General features: G+C 40.1%; 1 protein-coding gene across 1 annotated transcript in view; it reads right to left on the bottom strand.

The window, feature by feature from the left end:
• The window catches only part of CACHD1 (cache domain containing 1), a 110,942-nt gene that overhangs the window by 66,572 nt on the left and 19,099 nt on the right, over positions 1–25,271 (bottom strand). The window contains exon 2 of the mRNA XM_086462166.1: positions 6,615–6,677. Coding sequence (XP_086318292.1) covers positions 6,615–6,677 — 63 coding nt within the window. The remainder of the gene's footprint in view (positions 1–6,614; positions 6,678–25,271) is intronic.

Here is a 25,271-nt window from a genome sequence, read left to right as displayed (position 1 = left end):
GACGTCATGCTCAACAGCAAAAGTCTACATTTTTCAGCACACTGATATATTTCCACTCAACAGAATTCAAAAGCTCTTTGCCCAGTCCAAAACCAACCAAACAAAAAATCCAGCCCAACCTAAAGCATGCCGATGTGCCAGCTAGGTCTTACCTCGCTGGCCCACAGGAGAGTGACTGCAGCAAGCGCAGAGCTTTCTCTCACCACTTGTACAAAAGCTGAGCAGGCAGAGCAGCACCCTGGACAGACATGTCAGGACCCTGTTTCTACCAAGAACATTGCTCAGGAGAACAACGTTTGGTTTCTCCAAGGCTGCTGTGCTGTTTTTGCAGGTGTCTGGCACTGGATTGGTGTGACTGTCAAAGCCGTCAGCCATGGGCACTGACCGCTGACGTGCGACACTGGAGGCAGCGGGATGGCAGCCGAAAGCATCTTTCCTCCCGCCATGGAGGACAGTGCAGGAGACACTTTCTTCTAGTTTGGTGACAGAGGGAGCAAATGTGTTCATCTGTCTCACAGGTACCGGCACTTTAAAGCCAGTTGGGCTTTTGATGGCCCGTGTCCTTCATCAGCACAAGGGTTTCTGCAGCAAGCCTATCCTCCCAGGCTGGGGCATAGCTGAATTTTAGAAAGACATCACATCTTGGTAAAAAATAAGTAAAAGAAATCAGGTGATCAGTCCCTTCATCAGTGCAACTGCAAAGGAGCTCCTTAAATTCACGTATCATTAACTATTTTTTATAAGAAATACATTCCCTGAAGACACACAGAACATCTTGTGTGTAGCTGCTGTCTGATGTGACACTGACCTTGGCAAGGAACGTGTAGAGAACAAAACATGGTGGAGGTAGCTGTGTCCTGTCTCACAGCTTATTTAAAACCTCACAACTAATAGAATACAAATCAACCGGCAAAGAGAAACAAGGGAAAACAAGGACTGGCTATGGCTCTGAATGGAATCCCATCACCTGGCAGTTGGTAACAGAGGAAGCAAAAAACCAAAAACCAAAACCAAGAGAGGTCTGGCTCTGAAGTAGGCTTAGAAAAAGTGATGCATTACCTAACAAGTTTCACACAGGCTCTGTGGAAGTCCTCCAGAAACCCCGAAGATGACAGCAGCCTAACACCCTAAGGATCCAGTAAAAGAAACCCATAGTAATATCATCACCATCTGGGATTTTTATTCGCCTTAGTCTATTGCTCTCCATGTGCCGTAAAGTCAACAGAGTTTGCAAAACGGGTTACTTGATCTTTAGAGAGTTGTCTCAAATTCAGTGAGCGCCTGCATCCGATTCAGTTCAGAGGGCACAACTTCCACCCTCTACCATATTTCTGGAACTAAAGCTGATGTTGTCTATAAATGCTACTTCCATAATAGTCAGCAGAGAAGAACCCTTCACAAGCAAACAGAAATGTGCCCTTCACTAATATGGTCCTATACATTCAAAAGTGTCTCGAAAAATGAGTGTCCTGCCAGGGTCAAAAATCCTCAGCAGCTGTATCCCACTTGTGCAAAATTTCTAATTATTCTAACTGTAATGAATAGCACACATTTCATTGAACTTGCTCAAGTATAACAGCAAAATCAATGTAGGAAAGAATTTTTGTCCATCAGGAGTATAAGAGCAAAGCAAAGCAAAACTCTTGAATTGTGGATCTTCCAGTTTGTAGTCAGACGTGGGAAAAAAATAATCCCCAAATTCAGACAAAAAGTTCTCTAGCCAATTGACAACAAGCATATGTAGGTGTTCTTTGTAGCAAAGTTAAAAAAAAAAAAAAAGGAAGTTTCACTTTAGATTATGTAATGTATCATTTAATTTCTGATTTTTTTTAACCATTTGATTTAGAATCATCTAGGTTGGAAAAGGCCCTTAAGATCATTGAGTCTTATCTTTTATAACTCTGAAATCTAAGCATTTCTGAATTAAAAATATATTGTATTGCATGAAGAATGCTTTGCGTTACTCTGAAAGACATTCTTGTCGCAGACACAATTTACTCAATCCCAAATCATTAAACATTTCAGCTTTCAGGGATATTTTGTTTTAAATATACTGTTTCTCAAAAAAATACTTTCAGTAACCTCATTCTATTAGAAACAAAATTGCACATGTGTAAAAAACCGTGGTTTTGGCTCCCAATTCTGTTCCTATTCCCAACTAACTTCCTTCAACTTCTTAGCAGTTCCTAGCAGATTTACACAAAATTGATTCTCTAGGTTATTATTGCTGTTTTCATGAAGGATAATTACACTCTGAGCTAGAAGGAAAAGGAATTACAGCCTTTTAGCTCTAAACACAGGAGTTACATGGAGAGAAGGATCTATGAAACAAGAAAAAACATAATGACAAAAGGCATATTTAATTGTTTATGCATTCACTTATTCTAAATTAAAAACTTCCCCCTGTCTCTGTCCTTTCCAGTCTTCAAAGAGGAGTGAATATTCCCAGGAATATTCCAGCAAGGTGATTTTCAGCTGACATATACATATTTACAAATGACTACCTCAATGAAATTAATTACTTTATATACTACTGCTTCTTACCCCAGGATGCATGGAAGGCAGAAATAGAAGAAACAATGATGAATTTCTCTCTGCAGAGATGTTGCTGCTGTGCTCCAATTGCCCTGACAGTGTTCAAAGTACCAAGACTTTTCTGCATGAAGCTGGTAAATATGCTCCTGCTCAAGACCATGTCACCGTCCTCTCTCATTCCTGGAGCCCAGTTTCATATTCTCTATACCACAGAAACCAGATGTCTGGCAGGAGGCCGAACACCTTGAAAATGGCTAATCTCGATTTTCCCCTAATAAAACTAACCATCTTGCACTTTATTTATATCACTAGTTCACACCACTAAATTTCCATATTGTATGCAAGCTCTCTGATATTGAAATAACTCACAGGAAAGGAATCCGAGTAATTTTTGGCAATTGCCATCCAATTTTTAATAACCTATTCAAACCAAAAGAGGTTTTATCTGTTACATACAACACTAATTCTGTAACTGCAGACCTTAAAACTGTAAGCAGTTCAACGTCAAGAGGTAAACCACTCCTTGTGTGGCATGAAGAAAGTCAAGCGTATTAAATAGTTAGGCCTGAAGGCCAACAGCTGTACTTTTTCACTTTCTCAAACTGAAAGTCATTATTTACATAGTTTTGTATAAATAAAAAAAACAAAACAAAACAAAACACCCCCCACAACAATTCAGTGGTCTGCCAGAAAAAAATCCCAGCTGACATAAAACCGTAATTAATTGCCTTCGGGTATCAGTTGCTAAGAAAATGTTAATGAATGACAAAATCAGGAATGAGCAACAGGGGATTTCATTTGCTTACATTTGTTTGCATTTGCTCAAGACGATCCCGTTCGATGTACTACTCTTACTCATAAAACTCCGGTTATATTGCTTGTGATTCATTAGGGCTAAAAGACCTGGTTATTAATGAAACAGAAGTGCTCAATTATTCTTCTATCCACTTCACTGTTGAGCTTTTAACCACAGTAATTATGCTTCACCGGGGCCTCATTTTTCTCCTCTGACAGCTCCAAATTCATCACACTACCTACAGTGTTTAGACAGTTATTTATATCTACTCAGGGTGAATACATACATCTGCGGCTGGGAAACAAGAAGTGTCTTTTCCTAAGTGGAGAAGCGATAGTTGAGACTTCAAAGAAGTTTTAATCCAGTTTCTTGGTTTCCGAAAAACACTTTTGGCTTTCAAAAGCCATCTGATAAGTATAATCTAGCCCACATGGCCCTTTCGCGGTGTGCAGACCACCCAGAAATACTCAAGAAAAACGTAACCCTAGCGCAACGTCAAAGCCAGCAAACCGTTCTTTTAAGACGTCAGGATGGTTTCAGATTTAAACTTTTAAACTTGGGCGACAATTACCTTTTCATGGTCCCTTTGCACACAAGCACCCACCTGTGCACACTTACAGGGAAGCCAAAGCTTCCCGAGGGTGGACGGTGGGCTGCAGCATCATGCCAAGCACAGCACGCATCTCCCGTCTGCACTGCTGAACCATCATTGTTCGTGCACATCCGACCTTGGGTGCCACATAAACCAACGACCCAGCATCACCAAAGGCCAAACAGCAAATTTCTTCTATGGGACTGTAATTTGGGCATCCGATGTTTTTTGTGTTTGTTTTATTTACAATATTTCACGGATACATCAACAACAACAAAAAAATGTATGCCCAAATTAGTAATAGGAACACACATCAGAATTGTATAAATAAGTAATAATGATACAACTACTCAAATACAGAGCCTCATGTATCTAGACCTCCAGGGAAAAAAAAAGGTACCACTTACAAGAAGAGACCAGGATGTCATCATACTCAGTTCTGTACCACCTTAACTACGTGTTCTCCAATAGAGGTTGTAAAAAAAAGGAAAATAATTTACGGGCTTTTTCGGAAGAGAGGAGATTTAAAAAATAATTGAAGGGTTATAATACAACATTAACGGCACATCTGCTGCCCCCATGTCATGACATTCATACTGGTGACTGCTTAATAAAAAAAAAGGAAAAAAATAGTAAGAAAAAAAAAAAAATAACGCAGAAGCAGAACCAACCCAGGAGAGACTAAGGATAATTACTGAAGGCACGGAAAGTCTTCTGCACAATTCACTTGAGAAGCAAAGTGGGGAAGGTGGCATAACAAAGGCAGGCAGTGAGATCGAAACCAGAAGAGGGAACATCCTCCTGGCTTATTTACCTCTCCCCATATCTTTTACTCTTGTATTATAGTTGATGATATCAACTGTGATGACTGAAAATAGGAAATGTGTTTCTACAGCCACATAGAGTATGTAGGCCAGTATCCCATAAAATAACCAAGCTTCAGGAAAAACTTGCGTTAAATGTCTTCTAACTAACCACAGCGAGGAAAAACCTCCTGTAAAGCAAACATCTAGTATTATGCTTGAGACACTGTTATCCGCAGGTTCAAGCAATCGTTAATATCAAAATTAGGGTAATTTACTAGGATTAAAGCATTACTCTGGTTTCTTCTGTTGTTTTCCCACACACATCTGTATCTCACCAAACAAACATCTAACACAGACAAGCAGTACCAAAGGTGAACTTCGCTGGCTTTTTCCTAAACACAAACCTTGTCATTTTTATGACAACATGCACAAGCGATTCACCTTAAAATTTGTATGATGTCAATCTAAGAGCCTCATTTATACCCCAGAGCATTAATCACATGCTCTTTTATTTATCATATTTTTCTGTCAACATTGTTACGCACCTTAATTTAATGCCAGATGGGACAAGGCTTCTTCACCAAAGACTTGGTTTTGATTTAACAGAAACCCAGCGTTAATGGAACTTTTTCTGAAGTATTCCACTTTCTCCAAATTAATTTAGTTCCTACATTGACCATAATCCCACCAAAAGCCACCATATTTCTTCTGAAATAAAAGAGAAGCTGAGCTCTACTCTCCAAAAGTTTAAATACAGTGTGCAGGGATTCACAATCCCATTTGATCCAGCTCTGCTTTGACTTTGACCTTGGGGAAAAAAAAAAGTCTGGAAATTTTACTATTTACAGTAAACATGACTCAGAGTGTTAATTTGTTTGTATTACATGACCAGTTTTAATGCACACAAGCATGCAATGTATTGATATGCTCCTGGAAACCAGCAACAGCCACTCATGCACAAATCAGGCTACCTGCAAGGCTCAGAAGCAATTCCCTTTTCCCCAGGGAAAGCCCTGCTCTGAGGCACTTTTGTTTTTACTGAACATTAAAACAGATTTGACAGGGCCCTAGGAAGGTCAGGTTACTCGTTGAAGTTTGTGCAAGTGTTCCCATGCTTAAACTGGAAGGAAAAGCCAGTTCTTTGTTCGGATGCCCAGACAGCCCATGCAGGGCAGTGCCTGCCTCTTCTACCAAAAGAATTCTCATCACATTTAGCACAAAGGTGTAGTTATGAGCATACAGAACTGGTACCTTAATTTCTTAAAGAAGAAAATGTGACCTATTTGATCTGTTTTAAAAAGGATCCAAAATTAATTTTCCAAATGTACACATGTATTAAAACACCAATAGCCCACGCGTTGAGATATCTCTATGTCAAATCGAAGAGTTAAAGGTTCAAATGTGTTCCCATAAGAAAAGCCCACACACAATCACAAAAAAACCTCAACCACAACAGTTATGCATGAGGCTGTAGCTGTCCCTTATTTACGCAAAGCAATTGATATCAGTTCTGCATTCAGAAACAATATTAGTGTTTTTGCTTTGAATTAAAACAATTCTAAAAGAGACACTTCCGACATGTAAACCAGTCAATTAATGTGAGATACTACATGAGGGCCCTAGCTCTGCCTCTGCTCTTTTGTTTCTAAGGACAGACCCACTCAAAGTAGATGGAAATCCTTTTCATGGCAAAACTCTCAAATACATCATCAGCCCATATACCCCATCTCCATTTATATTCTATTCCATTTATTGTTATCCGATATGCTGGATGCTACGTAAGTGGCCACAATAAATCCAGACAGAGCTGTAATTTCTAAGCTGACTCTGCCTTTGTAACGCCGCCAGCTGGCAGCAGGTGGTGAGAAGGGGTTTTTGGACTCACCTGTTGAACTTCACTTTCTCCATTCGATATTTTCTCTGTGTACACAAAGGAGTTGAATATCCTCTGCAAGAAAAATGAGAAAGGATGCGTAAGAGAAGTTTTGTCACAAACATCACATTAAAGCAGCTCCAAAAAACGTGTGGGTGAGGAAATTGGTGTCAGAAAAGGTCCGTGTCACCTGGGGAGTCTCCCCAAGGGGAATCATCTATACCTGTTTGTGGAACTGCATGAAGAGGTTTTGGTTTTGAAGGCAAAGACACAACAGATTTTTTTCAGAACATCTGTTTATTTACCAAGCTGACATAAGGTGATAAAAAAAGTGTTTCACATTAGAAAGCTACTGCTGTGTGGAGAACTGACCGTTTTTTAGTGCTAAACATCTAACCCAACATAACTATTTTTAAAAGTATTTGCTGTTTCCAACTAACACATGAGAAGCTGTGAGCTGAATTTCGATATATTTGGTATCTGGAAAAGAGAAAAATGAGACCCACTTCTGAACACAACCAGATCGAGCTCAATAATGGGAAAAAAAGGATGTATCAGAAGATAGAAGTGAGAGCTGTGTCCTGTCCTGGGAAAGCTTCCCATCTCTTCCCAGAGGGATGCAAGCGACAGCCACACTGCCACCCATGCCTGCAGTGGTTACGTAGAGGAAAGAACACTCAACAGCTTGTTAATATTCTGCTTCCACACTGAAAAATAAGATTGCAAGGATTTGGGGTTACACTGACGTTTGCCAAGATTTCTCATTTCCAAGGGCAGCTTTCCCCTTAGGGACAGTGGAGCCATTCCCACTGGAAAAGCTACAAGTGTCCCTAAAATAGTCCTTTGCTATCTATCTTAATAGCAATATGCAGTGGCTGCGTAACACAACATAGCTTTGCAAGAAGAGTATCACACAAAACAAGAATAGTGCTGGTTATTCATGATCAATAAACGTAATGGTAATACGATGAGGTTATTTAGGTTGTTACACACTGGAAAACAAACAAAAAAAAAAAAATCCCATTACTTTATGAAGGATCACCTGTCCTCCTGCTCAGGTGCATGCCAAGCCCTGCAAGCTTGGGGATAACCAAAGGGCAGGGTTTGCAGGTTTCCTAAGAAAGTAAGTAGCCAGTTCCCCATCGTATATGAACTAACCTCTACAAAAGCAAGATATCCAATATAGAAGCTGAAATAATTTTCCAAGCAAATCCTTATTAAAATGCTGACACTTCCTTGCAAACATGGGTGTTTGCAGCACCCTGGACTTGTTACAAAACCACAGCCCAAACCCGAGAGAGGCTGCTAGTGCCTGCCACAGGAACAACTGCACGGGGAGCCTCTCTCAGTCGTAAAGGAGCTGCGCTGCTGCTCCACGGCAGCGGGTGGTCCAAGAGGGCATTTTAAGACTGCAACCGGTGTGACATTTACTGGAGCTTCTGCGCATCGGGTAGGAAAGAGAATGGGAAATACATCTTAGGGCTTCAAATATACCAAAGATTGGTGACATAAACAGAAAGAAGACAGAGGGCGAACTCCTTCCTAGATTGTGGGGGAGGCATAAAAAAAATTTTTAAAATAAGTAAATGGGATTTTTCTCTACCAGCCTCAAGGGGAGCTGGGATTTCTCTGATGGGGTTGATTCCACGTCTATCAGCGTTAAGACAAACACATGACAATGCATCTGTAGGCACGGCCACATCTGGTGAAGGACAGTGATTCATAAAGATCCTGTTGAGCCCCCCCTCAACATGACAGCTGTGAAATCACTAAGACTCTTGTTTACAGCAACACAATAAGCTAGAGCCAGCTCTCCAAATTACTAGCGATAACAACTGCAATTACTAAAGAAGTCTAAATTTAATCCAAATCCAGTGTAATCCTAATAAGGCTATAGGCAGCTATAACTGGCAAAACCAGCCTGGAAAACCCTTTGGTGTGCTCTGCTCCACTTATGATCATCACGTTCCCTTATCCTTCTCCCTCCTGAGGACTTCAGGAATTTCAAAAATCTCAACTCTTAATTCTAAAGGAGCATTTGGAAGGGCAGCAATAAACCCCCTCAGTTTACAAGTCTCAGAGAGCCAAGAAGGGGGGGCAGGGGGAGGCATCTACCCTTAAAAGCCATCCATACATTGAAACTTCCTCTTCTTCCAGACCTCTGTTTAAAGTTCTGCTTGGGTAGTTTAACTACAAACATGTTTGCTTTCCCCCGCCCCGCCATGAGATGAAAAGATAATTTAAACATCAGAAGAAAATACATTAAAGCATGTCATTTTGATGCAAAATGTTTTAAATGAATTGAATTTTTCTCTCCACGCAGCATTTAGTCTCCAGACATCAAAAGGAGCAAGAAGGAAACAGACTGTCAGCTAGTGAGAATGGAGCTTTCTGTCCTTAACACAAAGCTGACCCCTTCCTCCACTCCTTTAACATGCAGCCGTGTTTATGAACTTTCAAAATAATGCCAGAGAACATTATACATAGGTATATAAGAGTCACAGTGCCAACAGAATTTTATCTGGCCACAGGGCTAGGTTTTTAACCTATTTTTGCTTGATTTATAATTTAACTAAGATCTTTAAAATGTTACGGTATCTTCTATTTTTATAACTAAAAGTACTGTGCATATCAGAGAGGGGGTAGCAGGAGCCTGTTAGTCAAAATGCCATCACAGACAACAAGCCTAAACCAATAGTAAAAACTAAATAAATACTGAGAAACCATGTGAGCCATCACACACCGAGCTCCCCAGGGCTATGCGTTAACTGCTCGGCCCCTACCTCGGTACAGTCCCGTTACTCAGGGTATCTTCTTCCTATTCAAGAACTCCTAAGCAGAATTTCACCTGAAGCTAAAAACATCTCCCTGCTCTATTTAAGCTAACTTCACGAACTTAAAGTTATCTAACTTCAGGCAGAAAAACAGAGCTAAGTGGCAACCTCCAAATGAAGTTAAGGGAACTTCACAGATGCAAGGGTAAGCTTATCACCTTCACAAACTTACAGAAATAGTCTAAATATTTAGGAGAACTTGCCCATTGTAGTTTACACAGCGCATTAGCATCTGTACCTTAGTCTTCCCACCCCTCATTGTTTAATTGAATCTGCTGAGCAGATGGCAGCAGGCTAAGTTCACTCCAACAGGAACAATTACACACATGTTTAATGAGATGCTCGCCTGGGATTATTTGCCATAACCCATCACCACTTGCTCTCACAACCGCCGCGCTGGTTCTGCATCCAGCCTTTCCCTCCGCCAAGCTGGTGCTCCACCAGACACAGAGCTATCTGCATCCCTGCCACCACTCTCAACGCCTCCTCATCGCATACTGCCTCAAGCCCTGAAACAGCGTTTTATTTTATTTTTCTTCATTTCCCCTACCTCTTTTTGCCATCATCAGCTATTTTAAGTTCATTATAATTTTTATAAATATTCAGGTTCTTGCTGAACATCGGTCAACTAAGTGAAAAAGATTCATTTTCTCAGGAATTCTCAAATTCCTTTAAACCAAACATCTTTAAAAGACAACAGCTTTGTTCTTGTGGCACATAGCAGAGAGCAAAACTTCACGTTCTACAGTATCCACTACTTATCTCAGGTGCTGGGCTGAGAACAGTTGGTTCACAGTCATGCTCCAACCCTGCACATACCACAACACGCCTGCCAAGTGCACACAGTGCTTCAGCCACGCCACTGGCTTGATTTCATCAAGCAGATTTTCACAAAGTTTGACTTACAAAAATAAAAGGAAACAAAAGCAACTTTTTTTTTTTCCAATCCAAACTGACTTAGATTTCAAGATCTGGTTTAGAAACCAGCATTTTGTTACAACTTTTCCTTTGTGCTTCCACAGCTCACCCAAGCACAGCAAGCAAACCTTGTTTCATTCACTTCAGCTATTCCCACCACAAAGTATCAGTTTTCAAACACAACATTCAGAAGTACGCAAAACCGAAAACTTCATCAAAACATGAATTTTGAAGTATCTGTGTTTTCTGCCCTTTGTTCCAAAAGCAAATTTCAGAAGTGACATGAATTCCAGATTCAGCCAGGTCTAAATTAGAAAGTCAGTGAAAGTATAATTTTCTTTTCAAATTACCCAAACGTTGGAGATGCTCAGAGAGAAATAACACTCATCTGGCTGGTTCTATCTATCACCTGCTGCTTTATACATTTAAACTCCATGGGGCAGGCAGGGGCTGAGCACAAAGCCCTGTGCCATCCCCCGGGGCCCCTGCGCCTCCGGCAACACCTGAAACCTGCAGCACAATGCTTCGCACATCAGTCATGCTCTTAATCCTCCCCTTCCCTTATGGAACGCAGCACTCGCATTTAGCTACACAAACAGAAGCCTAAAAAATCATGGTATCTGCAGGGACCACTGCAGGATTTCCGGCAATCCGTGACAGCTCCGAGACATGCAGACTTCAGGAGAGCCGAGCAACGTGTCCCTACAAGCCTGCAGAGGATGACCACGGCCTGGAAATAGCCCTGAGAAAGCAGGGGTTTGTTTTACAAATACACATTTTCAATACATTAGAGACTCTTGCTTTCCTAAGCTCTTTAATTACCTGTCTGGGTCAAAGCACTTGCAACTTCCTAGAAAATATTCTTCTGTGGCATCCAGATATGTCCTTCAATGTCTTAACTGCAACCAAGTGCTGCTTGGTGACACCAGCCTGCCTCACTTTTAGCTCTGAACAACAGGACAAATATTTGATAACCGAGATATATCAGGAAGCGATGAGAGGATACAAGGGCAGGGGTCCTTGAGGCTGGGACTGGGAAGATTCTGGCGACCACCATCTAATGCCTCCCACAGATGGGGTGTGACAGTGATGAACGGGCACAGCACCAAACCCGCATCTCCGGGTGGGATGGAATCGGATTTCCCACCAAGCCAGAGATAAGGGGTAGCTCAGGTTTAGCCTCGTGGTGTGCCAAAACAAAGCTTAGGAGATTTTTATTCATAGTTTGAAGCTGAAGACAACTCAGTTTTAAATCTGGGAGATGACTAAACCAAGCTTAGCATAAAAAGTAAAATATTAATTGGCTTGTTCCCCCAGTTCATTGAGATTAAAATAAACTCAGCAGCAATGCACTGCAGTGAGAAAATACTTCAAAAGTCCCCAGTTTGACTGTCAGCGCTGCATCAAAATAAACAAAAAAAGCCACCACCCCCAAACCTCCAAGGTCCCCAACAAAATAGAAGCGGCAACTGCTCCGCAGAGCAGTCAACCATTTGCACATCACTTTATTTGCCAGACGAGATAGGAATTCATCTCCCTACTGATAAAAACAACATTTTTAGAGACAAAGAGATAAGGAAAAACAAATACAGGATTACTAAATATCCATTGAGCTGGAAATGTCGAAGCTGGTTTACCATCTACACAAGATATCTAAAAAAAAAAAAAAATGTAGACTGCTGTTACCCATCATATTTGAGTAATGACAGGACAAAAAAACCCAACAATATTTCAAAAGTATACAAAACAGCAGTAGCAAAATGTACGCGTCTCAAATATACACAGTATTAGTTCAGCAGGGCTGCAACACTTTTTAAACTTCAAGAAGTTACTAACTAAGGTCTGTTTCTTGTTTCAAAGGCTATTGTTTTAAAAAGTGGTGAGCAAACAAACATAAAACAAATCCTTTTGCTGATGAAACTCACCGAGTGAGCTTGTTTTGAGGGAAACCTGTGGCTTCTGTCTGGAGTTTATTTTTGCAATGACTGAAGTCTTATCACATTATGGTTTGTTACCATTTTCTAAAACCAAGAAACATTAAATAGCTGGTTCCCATGAGATCAAGGACATGATTTGTGTTTTTCTCCAAGAATTTACAATATACATCTAAGAAGCTAAAGTAAATTGGAGGAAAACGCAGCAAAAGGCAGACCCGGTCAGATGACAGCAACAACGGTAGCAGCCCAGTATTACAGACCCTGCTCAGCCCAGGGACAGATACAGCAGCTACACGTCTAAAAGGAATGTCAAGACATTACACTGCGAATGTCATTCTCTTTCTGTGGGTTTCAGAAAAGAACAATTTTTCAGGAAGGATTTAACTATGAAATACCTTTTTTTTCATTACGTTATTTGTCAAGCAGCAATGGATATCTTTATCAGACAGGTAGACAAAGAGCAATATGATGCAGAGCTTGCAAGCTGAGCTCAGGTCGATGGGGGTCAGAGCACAGGCAGCCTCTCCTCAGAGAGCAGGCACCACAAGCAGTATCTTCAATGAAAAAATGTGGAAACGCAAAGGCTCATGCAGCTCATGGTTCTGCTGTCCTGTCCCCTGTGTCTCTCATTTGTTAGTGGCCGGCCCAGCCTCAAACCGTGACAATCTCCTACCATCTGCATTCTGCTCAGAGAAGCTCTCTATGTTACTAATGAGCCAAGCTGGTCTGTGCTCAATTATCTACATTGCTGGAGTGTTGTTAAACCACATCATCATTTGAAAGACTCCTCTGGCTGCTTCATTTAAATATTTTTGCTTATTTTACACATAAAATTTACAGAATATTACTTGGAATGAGGAGGAATTTGCGGGGGGGGGGGGGAAATCAACTGTGAGAAACAGCTGAGACTATCAGACACAGCTTTTCCATAAGGAAAGTGAACCCTCCTGGCACTCAAGATGCAAGCGTGCGTGCGTTTGCAGACGTGTAACTCCACGTGCTCATATACACACACCTTCATGGGTGCATGCATTCCCAATATTTGAGAAGGTTTTAAGCAGGAAGACATCACCTCTCTTCCCAATCTTTATCTTAATGAAGATCACTTACCAATTCACTATTTATGAATCAAGCTACCATTATCTTCTGCCATGTGCTGAGTTAGTCCATTGCATCTCTGCTCCCTGGTCCATGGCCAGCACTGGAGCAAAACATTTTGTGCAACACAGAGGACAACATAAGAACCAGTATTCAGGTTTGATCTTAAATTTCAATGGTAGCAAGCATCACAGTTAGCATTTATAATTTATCTACTGTCATTAGCCTGTGGGAGGTAAAAGCCTTTGGGATCGTTTCAAGAGTCGTATTCAGAAGGGGAGATGGTAAGTAGGTACGACATTGCTTGAAAACAGTCAAAGTAGAGCACAATTCTTACAAATGTGTTTCCTTGGAAAACTTCAGGCATTTGCAAGGAAAGAAAACTATGGAAAACTGAGTAACTGCCAAAAATGCAATCAAGAACTGGCAGATTTTTTTGTCTTCTTTTTCAAGGGAACAGAGAAGAGGGAGGGAAAAAAAGAGTGAGAGGGGAAAATACCCTAAGAAAATTAGTTCCATATGTTAAAAAGATTATTCATTTAGCCAATGTAACTTGACTAAGGTTATACTCATGACAATGTATGTGGCAGTATTTCAGATAAAGGGAAGTTATGCTACCCAACCTTAAAATATAAAGCAGATGGTCTTCTCAACAGGATTGGATTTTTTTCTCCTTACACTTATTTCCCATTCCAGCCTCTAGGATGTGAAACTTAAAATATTTATACGTATTTTTTTAGGTTGAAAACCTTTTGATTACTGGACATTTTTCAACTCACTGCAATTTGTTGGTCCTGTTCCCTTTAAACAGAACATAAATTTGAGCATTTATCAGGAGCAAAATCGACCTGAAACTTCATTCTATTGGGAGAACCCTGGGTTTCACTTCTCTGGCTTGTTTTCAAGCTCATGACAAAATGACTAACTACAAATGGGGAAACATTTAAGCAGCAGACCAATATATAGATGCAATTCTATAGCCAAAAGAGCTTGATATCCTTTTAGTATAATTACTGTGCTTGTCCAATGTGTTCATGAATTCAATATACAGCAAGTATGCAGAAGAAACATGGTTCAACTTATGTAACATTCAAAAAAAAAAAAAACCCACCACAAAAAAAACAAAGGGACATAGAGACACACACTGTAAGCACATGATTTTGTTTTCTGATCTGTTTAGCATCATCAAGGCAGAAGCTGTTGGGTTTTGTCTGGAGAAATGCTGCAGCACAGGAACACTAAGGTTGGAGTGCGGTAATAAAAGAGATCTAACTTGAATCAGAAAAAAATCCAACAATGACATGCTTAAACATAGGAATTTATAGATCATAAATCACGACACTAAACTTCTGTGCATAAAATGAATGGGCTGATGCTAACACACTTACAGAACTGTTTTCTTTAAATGTCCAAGAGTATAATTTTTCAGGATCTCTCAGCAGGAACCATCAACACACACATGATAAATAAGATAACAGCCTTCCCCTGAAACTGCTGCTGCAGCGCTTCCGAACAATAACTGTCTAATAATGCCTGCACTCAGAAAGACACAAAAGATTAAAACTTTAACACATACTGCAGTCAGTTCTCAGCTGTTTCCACACAAGGCACCAACACTTTCTTCAAGAGAAAAATAATAGATGAGTAACAACCTGAAAGAGACTGTACATAAGTATCTTCCTATACGAGTCAGTGTCTGTAATAAAAAGTATAAGAATACTCTCATGTGATAATATTATTTGTATTAATACGTAAAAGACTTTTAAGGTCACCTGTTCACATACCTCATTTGCATTGTTGTTCTTTGATATAATCCACACCCTCCTTTTTCAAGCAGAAGGGAGCGGGAGCAATTCTTTACACTTCTAAAGTCTTAGGAGGTTTAGTTTATCAATTAAATTTTAAAAGAAGTTAAAAAATTAACTCAGGAAGATAAACACTTTGCATCATTTATTATCTCAATCATTTTCTCCAACCTGGAGTTGGAGTAAAGTTATTTGAAAACAACTGTTACATTTCAAACTGACCCAGGGCTTAAAATTGACTTTAAACTTGACCCCCTCATTGCAGAGGGGAGTTCAGGCACATCAACTCTCAGATGCAAGACCTCACCAAACCTGAAGTGCTTTGAGACCTGCACATCGATGAAAGCATGTGGCCCAGAGCAGCGGTGCCTGCCAAGGGTGACAAGTTCAGCTGCTGAGCTGAGCGAGTTAACTCATTTCCCCATTTTCACACAGCTGGTTTTGGCACACCGGCTCATATAGGTGCTGCAACTAGAAAATCAAGCTCTTGACAGAGTTTTACAGGACGGTGTATAAATTAAAATATCTTCCAGTTTAACATCAGCATATTTTATGGGTTAGAAATAATTGCTGTATGTACCAGGGCTATATCCCACCTGCAGACATAGCCTCCCAAAACACTTCTCAAACCAAACCTGGTCGGTTTGGTGCAGGAACAGGCTGTTATAGCAGCGCACCTTACACGTGCAAAGCTCTCCCTATGCCTGCATGCTCGTGTGCCAGGGAACGCTGCATGCTGCTCCTGGAAGAGCTGCCCAGGGGCTTAGGGAGTCCAATCCTTGGAGGTGTCCAAACCCAACAGGACAGCGACCTGGCCAAGCAGGGCACGAGGACCTCAGGAGGTCCTGTCCCACCTCAGTTGCTCTCCGATTCTTTGAGGACACTGTGCCAGTCCCAGAATCATGACCTCCGCACTAAAACCACAGGTCAATCACCAGATACTTTCAAAAGCAGAGAAGAGTTAGTTTAATTTGCACTCTTTCTGACCTTGAAATTCAAAATCCCCTTGTACTCTCTGTGAGCTTTGGGAAACATTTCACTACACTTAGGTGCTAATAAAGAGAGAATTATCCACCAACCAGCACTGGAAATGCGATATTTCCCCTCTTGCTTCCAAAACCGGGGTGGAATGAACTCAGGCAGCAAGCACGCTAATGGACTAATTATCTGACAACTTCTCCCCATTATGTTTCATCTTGGTAGTCTTCTTAAACACACCTATAACAGAAGTAAACGTATCCTGTACCCCCAAAAACAATGTACCAGTGCAAAGTAGCAAAAAACTGCTAGGCCAGTAAAGCAAAGAAGCTAAGCTCTAGAAGAAACTGCTAAAGCACTTTTCCAAGTGAACTGCTAGCACTCATCCAAGGTCAGTGATATCCCCCACAGTCTGCAGGACAACAGCTAGAGGAGCAGAGCTGGCCCATGGCATCCAGCAACCCACCTTCAGCTGGCTCCTCTGCACGGAGTTCAATTTGTCCCTAGGAGTATTTTTCCCCTGCTCTTTCAGAGATCTGTGGTCCAGCATGAGTCACCCCTCCATGAAACAAAAACCTTGGAGGAATGCTCGATGGGAGCTGTCGGATTAAGAGTTCTTCCTCATGTTTAATTTATCTCAGGACACAGAAGGAGTTAGAGCAACCCACAGAAAGCAAATGTAATCTTCTGGAAAGAGCAGAGCCATTAGATGTTATCAGTTTGCAAAAAAAAAAAAAAAATTACAAGATTGAGACTAAGGGGAGGCTCATGAATTGAATTCCTCCAGCATTTCAAAACAATTTGTGCATGAATGCAAGCTTTTATTCTTCTAATTAGCAAAGGAAAAACCCAAAGAAAATAGCAAAACATCATTTACATGAGAGGGGCGAGTAAAAAAAAAAAAAAAAAAAAAACCACACCAAAAAACCAACAACCACAACTCAAACAAAACCTCCAGTGTTAATCAAGAGCAGAGTAGATTCCAATCCAGAAAAGAGAGAGAAAGTTCCAGATTTAATGAAGAAAGGCACTGAAGAAGATCAAAACTCGCCTCAATGTTTTCTGTAGCACTCCGGCCAAGCCATACCACGAGAATTTCTACACCCAGCCTTCGGGAGCGAAAAATCATCAGCTGTTTTGCAAAGAAGAGTCCTTTATCTTGCACCCTCATTGTTTTACAAACTGAAGATGCTGCAAGGGTGGGGCTCTGGGGTCCTGACTGTGGATCCCAGAAGATGGGATGGTTCCACCAAGGCAGCTGCTGAGATGGAGAGGGCTCAGGCCAGAAGGGCCTGCTGCAGACCAAGGTGGGCTTGGCACCAAGCAAAAGAGCTTTTTCGTGTTTTGCTTTTTAGTGGTCTTTGTTTTTACAAAGAAAGTCTTCCCAATACAAAAAGGAAAGAGATGTGTCTCTGGCATACCTCCACTTTCCGTGTCTATACCATGTCTCCCCAACACAGACATCCTCCGTATCACCTATGTGTCTCTCTCTCTATAGGACGAACACTACAGTTCAAGTTTGGTTAATGTTAAGAGCGTTCAGGCAGCGGCTATTCAGGCATGTGCCATTATTTCAATTAAACAGAGTCCATGATTTGACACTGCAGATGTCAATAAATTTTTGTAAATACTATATTGGTCTCCAAGACTCCCTGACACATGTTGTCGTTATTTAGGGAGTCATTTAACCAGGGCTTCAAAACATAAAACCAACCTTGGCTCCTCTTCTCTCTCCTGCCACAACAGCAACTTTAGCATAAATCATATTTCAAGAAAAGACTATTAAGTAGCATAAAAGGCTTATGGAAAAATCAGAACACAATACAGAATTTCTAATCTCCTCCTCTAATTATTTGAAATACTGGTTTGCCAGTATTATCATCTTAAACACAATAAATACACACCATGAAAACAATAGTGTCATTCATGATGTAGAACAGCCTAACTAAAAATAATTACTTCAGCCTTCTAAAGATTAGTTTTGTTGAAATTACTAAAAATATATTTTTCTTTCAAACACTGAGTACAAGATCTTAGACTGAACCTCAACTTAAAAATTGGAGTATGCATTCTTCTGATGAGCTGCTGATTAACAATACTGAGATGAAGAACATCTGAATGATTGTGTTTGAAAAATGGATGCTACAAATTAGCAGTTGAAATTTGTAAGAAGCCTCCTTCCCCAGCAAATCTCTTAAAGGCATTTCACCTGCCTGAAGATGACACCTCAGATTACAATGCAGGAGTTCCTTGAGTTTCCACATAGGCACCTTTTCCTTAGTGGAATATCTTTTTGCAGCTATTTCAACAAATGGGATACTCTTCACCATGTGGTCAGATTCCTGTGGTTCACATTAAAGCCATATAACCTCAGAGTCACTGCAGGAGTTTTCTGCTGGGAGTGTCCAGATGTCCCACTGTTTACCCCAGAGTTTTCAAGACAGAAATGCATTACTTCCAGCTCCAGCAGACCTGCACTACTATGAGCTTCTGTAAGCTATTATTTTTAAGAAGCCTTTGCAAAATACACTCACTATAGGATAATGAAGGTTGATCGTTTGATGAAAGCACCAAATACATTCATGCATAACATTGAACAAAAACATTATACAGGTATTGAAGGTAAATCAAATATTTATTTTTCAGCATGAGTCCTTTTCACTGACTGAAAAGAAATATAATTATTTTAAAAGAAGATGTATAAAGACTAAGTCTTCTAATTTATACTTGAGTTTGCAGGCACACATGCTGGAGATTGAGTAGCATCACCATTTCCTGAGTTCCCACTCTAATCTTAAAGGTATTCAATAACTATGCTCCTTTGGCCCTTTGAAAATACTCTTATTTATTTCTAAAGTTCAACATCCTTGTGCAAATGTGGAGAAAATAAGCAAGAACACTGGAAGCTGCAAAAGGTTTTGTGGGTTTGTTTTTGTTTTTTTTTCTAGTTGGTTGTTTTTTTCTTAAGAGATTACCAAAAGAGAAGAAAGCATATTATTTTTCTAAGAATACGTGGAATCCTTCAACTGAATATTCATCGGGTTCCGCAGATTATTAAAAAACAAACATGACAACGTGGGATTTAATCAGTTTAATGTGGACCCACCCAGGTCAGCACAACTGTACAACACAACTTAGGGGGACAGAAGAGCCAAAGAGGCTCCAGAAGATGCTGTGCAGGAGACTCTCGCATTCTCTTCCCACCACCACCACTCTGCAGACAAGTATCCTTAATGTTAGACTCAATCATTTGTCAGAAGATGTAAAGAAACCATCCACCTCCCAAAGGGACTCTGCTCAATAACCTGCTGCAAGGAGTTACCTTTTATAACTCACTGGCTTTGGCAGACAAGATGGAAAAGCACAAGGTTAAGGGGCCAAAACTGTAAAGCACCTTCAAATGCAGATCACTAATGATACAAAAAGCATCATTACCGTACCTAGTCATGAAATAACAAGTCCTTGATCTTCCTCATCTGAACTATTCTTTTACACTCCAAAAAACACACCCCCCATCAAGCACTTTAACCTAGTTACCCTTGACTGCCAGGATTGTATAGTCATCCCACACTAGTTAAGGTAGAAGTTTATTTCTGGATGTTTAGAAAAAGTTTTTAAGGGACTGTATCAGTATGCAATTTTATCGTATGATTATCACCCAAGCCTCCAACTCTGGCTGGAAAAACTGCTTATTTCTGAACAGACCAGACTTTGAATGTGGCCAAGGTAATTACTGAAAAACACAGGGAAATACGCAAGAAAAATCACAATGCAAAACAGCTGCAAAGCAACGCAAAGAGGAAAGAGGAAAAAGAAAACAACTTTCAAGATGTTTAGAAACAGCCTAGACCTTTTCTGAAGATTTTTTTGAAGATAGGCTTTTCCTTTATTTTCAGTTGGTTTTACTCCCAATGCCACCTTCCAAGCCCAGAGAAGAGGAGAGCAGACTGGAGCTGAGCCCTGTGCTATCCCTGCTGTGGAGAAAAGAACAAAAGTCTCGAACTGACTGACATCAGATTTATGTTTTGCAACCTAAAACACACAAGACAGTTGCTACAAACCTACAAGCTCTGTCCTGGGACCCTGCACATCCACACAATCTTGTAATTTATGGTCAACATAGCACAACACAGCGAGGGCAGGAGGAACAGAGCAGACAACTGAATTTGAGAGCAGATTTCCACTGTAAAAAAGGAATTTAAACCGGAGGGAAACAGCTTTTCAGAGAAAAAAACCCAACACAACACAACACCCCAGGAAATTTATAATGGTAGTATTTGTTCCTTTCATGACATGATGTCATTGCCAGTTGCGTCGTACCTATTAAAAAGATCAAAAAGAACTCATGCACACACACATTGTTAAAATTAAAACAATGACAGAGGCAATTACTATTTTTCGTTCCTTCTGTAAATATTATTACAAGCTGCTTTTTCACAAACATTTACAAACTATGAAGCGAGCTCCACTGCTGCTGGTAAATTAACACAACTAAAACAATTTCTGTTTCAAAACAGAAGATAATTATTTGACCTTTTTTTAAAAACCTAAATTCCTGTTTAACTTTGTCTAAATAAAATACTTTGGAACCTCTGGAGAAAAGGCTGCTCATTTACTCAAAATAAATCTGCTGTGATTTCCCTCAGAAGATACTACTTATATGAACGCTCTTATTTAAGAAGCACTTGTGCCAATCATGTGTACAGTGTCATCTTCATTAAAAATAATCAAGAATCCCTAGGCAGACATTTGCACTTGAAATTATAAAATCTCAATGTTTCACAGTACTGCAAGGTTTCCTACCATTCATTCATATTTAATTTTTGAGGATGCTTCAGTGCACATAAAATATTTATCAGTCAAAGGGTTTTTCAAATTAGAATGCTTAATATTGGCTTCTTCCTCAGTTTTCATTTCGTTTTCAGTAAATCATCCAAGCTTTCATTCGTTAAATTTTACCAAATTCAGAAATAACAAGATGTCAATGAGAAGCCTATACTTGCTACATCCTGCTGCATTACAACAAACACTATTTTACTGAAACCTACAAGTCTTTTAAAGCATTATACAATAATTCCTCTCTCTATGCATACAAGATGAATTGCACTGAACAGGCGTCAAGGTATTACTCTGGTGGAAGAACAGCTTCCGATGTTAACACTGCGCATGAAGCAAAGCCACCAGCTTGCCGAGCCCCATTCGGTGCACGATTCCAACAGGACTGACTGGCGAACCTGAAATTGAATTAAGGATTTAAGGCTGTATAGAGACCACCTCCAGCTCGGCAATCTAAATAAATTCCCTTTCTTTTACTTTTCTGTACAATTATCTGTGTGTTGCACATCCGTCTGAACATGCAGAAATGACACTGTAATCCACTTTGGTATCAGGATTAGCGTGTTCAGACACCAAAGAGAAATAAAGGCATTAACACTACTTTGAAAGCAGACAGAATTGAAGTAGATTAATGCTACTCAGGGAACAAATACTCCTGTTGTCAAACACAGTTACTACTACACTGGTATCAGCGTTTGACAGTCAGAAAGTGAAAGAAAAAAAAATTATTATACAGGAAATTTTTAATTATGCTGATACTGATAATTTACCTTAATGAATAAATTTTACCTTTAATAAATTAATAAATTGCTGATATCCACAAATTAACTTTACCTCTCTGTTTCAGCATGCAATCTGTATTTTCATTTCCAAAAGCTTTCCATGACACAATTTAAATGTGTCTTCCCACAATACAGTTTTTGCTATACAGAGACACTGAGAGCTGACAGACCTACATGAAATCGGCTTAACACTTCTGTCTCACCTCCCCAGCTTGACTTTAATTTTTTCTATGTCTTTTCACTCTTAAACATAACAAGGATATAAACACAAGGCTAAGGTTACAAAATCAAAAGCATCAGGCAACATAAAAGTTCAAAAGATTCCAAAAAGTGATGTCCATCCTAAAACAGATGTGGTACAGCACAGTAATACGAAATAGTGGCAGGGTTAGGAAAAAGTCACAGAATATCAAGTTTCAGAAAAATTAAATCTTAAAATTCCAGAAGTCCTATCTCCATGCAAGGCAAAGTCCTTTCTCTGGTGTCTCATAACACATTAAATCAGGGGTTTAAGCAATATGGTGTGCTCCTGTTTCTCCCTACACTTGCAAATTGAATGAAGAGTAAGTGGCAATATGAAGCAGCTGTACCTTAAGGTTTTTATGGACTTTACTTGTATTATTTTTAAGTAAAAATAATGATGTGGTATTTATACCAATATCACTAAGTACGAAGTAAACACCATCAATTCACACCTCTGTCTTCCACATTTCCAGGTGAGGCCCCTGGCTTTCCAGATTCCCTCACCCCCATGCACCAGACTTGGCTCCCACCTGCTCCCTCCTCTACCGTGTTTCTACTCACATCCACAAAGCGAAGTTTCCACTATGAGCATTATCTAATAAAACCATAAATTATCTGGACAGAAAACGCACCACAGTATGTGCTCTGTTCCACATGTTAAGAATTACGAGGTGGTGACCTTTGCATCAAACTATAAAAAAGTGGAACACTAACCAAATCCTCCCTGTAGCAGCCAGGGAAGAAACATCTGAGCATATCATCTGAAGATGAATGATAATTACTGAACTTTAAAACAGTTTAAGAAGGTATTCTATTTGATAAACATAGCAATCACTAGATGCTAACATTAATTTAATATTTTTTTCATATATTTGCATCCAATTTCCACCTATTCACAACCAGGAGCTATTATTCATATAAAAGTGATTTGAAAAGCTGATGTCTTGCTGCAAGCTGCTCCTCTATTCAACCAAAGCAGCAAGGACACAGAGGTTTTCTTCAAAGCATGAAAATCAGAGCAAAACCTTTTCAAAGTCGAAAACACATTTGCATGACAAAATTAACAATTACAAGGAGTTGGAATTTTTTATTTCATCAGACTAGCAATACGTGGAATGAAGCAGAGAATAATTTCCAGATGGTGTCCTGGTTTGGTTTGTCAGCTCTGCAGGGTTTGGGAAGGTTTAGTTGCTTGATCCTGAAGTACTAACAATTCAGAGCCCTTTCCTCAAGAACAAAATTTAATATGTACCTTCCTCCTACCCACCCATACCTTTTACCTTATCACTTTACTTGTGACCCTCCTTGCTTAGCCCTCCCAAAGTTATCAGGAAAGTTGCTGGTTTGGTTTTGTTTGTACAAAATGCAGCCCCCTGCAAAGCAATGGAAAAAGAAGCCGTAACATGAATGACCTATAGTATCTTTGTTTTCTATTTGCAAAAAGATGCAGTCACCTTTACTGTGGATAACTAAAAAGGCAACTTCAGCTGTTACATCTGCCCCCTACTCTAACCTGTTATTTTATAGATGAAATATAAGTACTCCTCTCACTTAAAACAAAGAGTAGGAGCTTCATACAATAAAGCTCTCAAATGCAAAAATGTAGAAGAAATTGTGGGGAAGAAGGTTCTTGAACTAGTTTTTGATGTGTTCCTTGTTGAAAAAGTGGACAAAAGACAATTTCTACAGTATCAATGCCATTTTACATGTACAACTTGCAAAGCTGGTTTTACTTTAAGAGTGTGTCATGTCCTGTTCAAGCACCAAAACAGAGCTGAGAGATGTATGGAAGAAAACAAAAACCAAAACCAAACCCAGCTACAACAATGACAAAAAAACCCCAACGCTGCAAGATTCAATTGCTGAGAAAGCCCTAATGTAAACATACATATTGGTTTTAAAAAAACCAACCAAACAAACAAACAAAAAAAACCCCAACAACAAAGTGTTCTAAGCATTTATTCCATCTCTCCATGGAGAGGACACCCACCAACCTTGGGCATGGTAGTCTTTTGCAACAAACACAAGTTAGAAGCTCTTCCAGCTGCTTGTAACACAGGTTTCAGCTAGAGAAATACCCGGCAGGTGGAAGTGCTTTCTTTTGAAGGAACCTGCCTCTTCGAAGGTCAGCACCAACCAGAACTGACTCCAAGCCCTGGTTAGGTTTCCACAGTGTTCTCACAGAATCGTAGAATGTTTTAGGTTGGAAGGGATCATTAAAGGCCATCTAGTCCAATCTCCCTGCAGTGAGCAGGGACATCTTTAAGTAGATCAGGTTGCTCAGAGCCCTGTCCAACCTGAGCTTGAATGTTTCCAGGGATGGGGCATCTACCACCTCTCTGGGCAGCCTGTGCCAGTGTTTCACCACGCTCATTGTAAAAAATTTCTTCCATACGTCTAGTCTAGATTTGCCCTCTTTTAGTTTAAAACCATTACCCCTTGCCCTATTGCAACAGGCCCTACTAAAGTTTGTCCCCATCTTTCTTATAAGCCCCTGTTAAGCACTGAAACATTCTCCTTTACCTCTGCAGACCAGAATCAGTCAAAATCAGCCTATGGACGACTTTTTAGAAACACAAGTTTTGAGCACAAAAAAAGCTTAAGGCTTAAGGGTCTTTTTACATCTCTCTCTGTGTATTAAATGCTAATAAGCAAACCCTTCAATCCATGTTCTGTGAACACAAATAGTTTAACAACAGTTTTATATCTGTTTTGCCACTGTACATGCTTCACTCTCAATGATTCTTGCTGAAGTCCAACCCCAGCAGCTCAGGCAGCTGCTCCAGCAGCAGCAGGGCAAAGAGGCACCTCTTGGCAATGCACTTTTCATTCCAAAACAAATGAGAATGAGCCTCTGAAGGACGAATTCTTTGAGACTGGCACACAATGATCACCCATCTTTAAAACTGCTGAGTTTTAAAACACAATTATTCTTTACCTCAAACAGTGTAGTTACATGTACATGGGCAGAAGCAGCAAATCTGCCATAAGAAATATCAACCTTAGCACTTCTGCTATGCCACCACCACTGTTTGCTAGTGCTGTGCTGAATCCCTGAAATCCCAGGGATTCATTTCAAGGATCAAGTTTATACTACAGCCCCACAAATAGCTGCACTAACATGACTATTAGCGAGTCAAACCTCAGCGGAGAGACAGGGCAAAGCGCCAAGGAAGGAACCTCTGAAGTTCTACAGCTGCAACACCAAACCCACGTGGTATGGACCGATACTGTTAGT

Source organism: Leptosomus discolor, chromosome 3 (assembly GCF_034619465.1).
Source record: "Leptosomus discolor isolate bLepDis1 chromosome 3, bLepDis1.hap2, whole genome shotgun sequence".
Taxonomy (NCBI): Eukaryota; Metazoa; Chordata; class Aves; order Leptosomiformes; family Leptosomidae; genus Leptosomus; species Leptosomus discolor.
The sequence above is the reverse complement of the archived record's forward strand: the minus strand, read 5'-3'. Positions and strand labels throughout refer to the sequence as shown.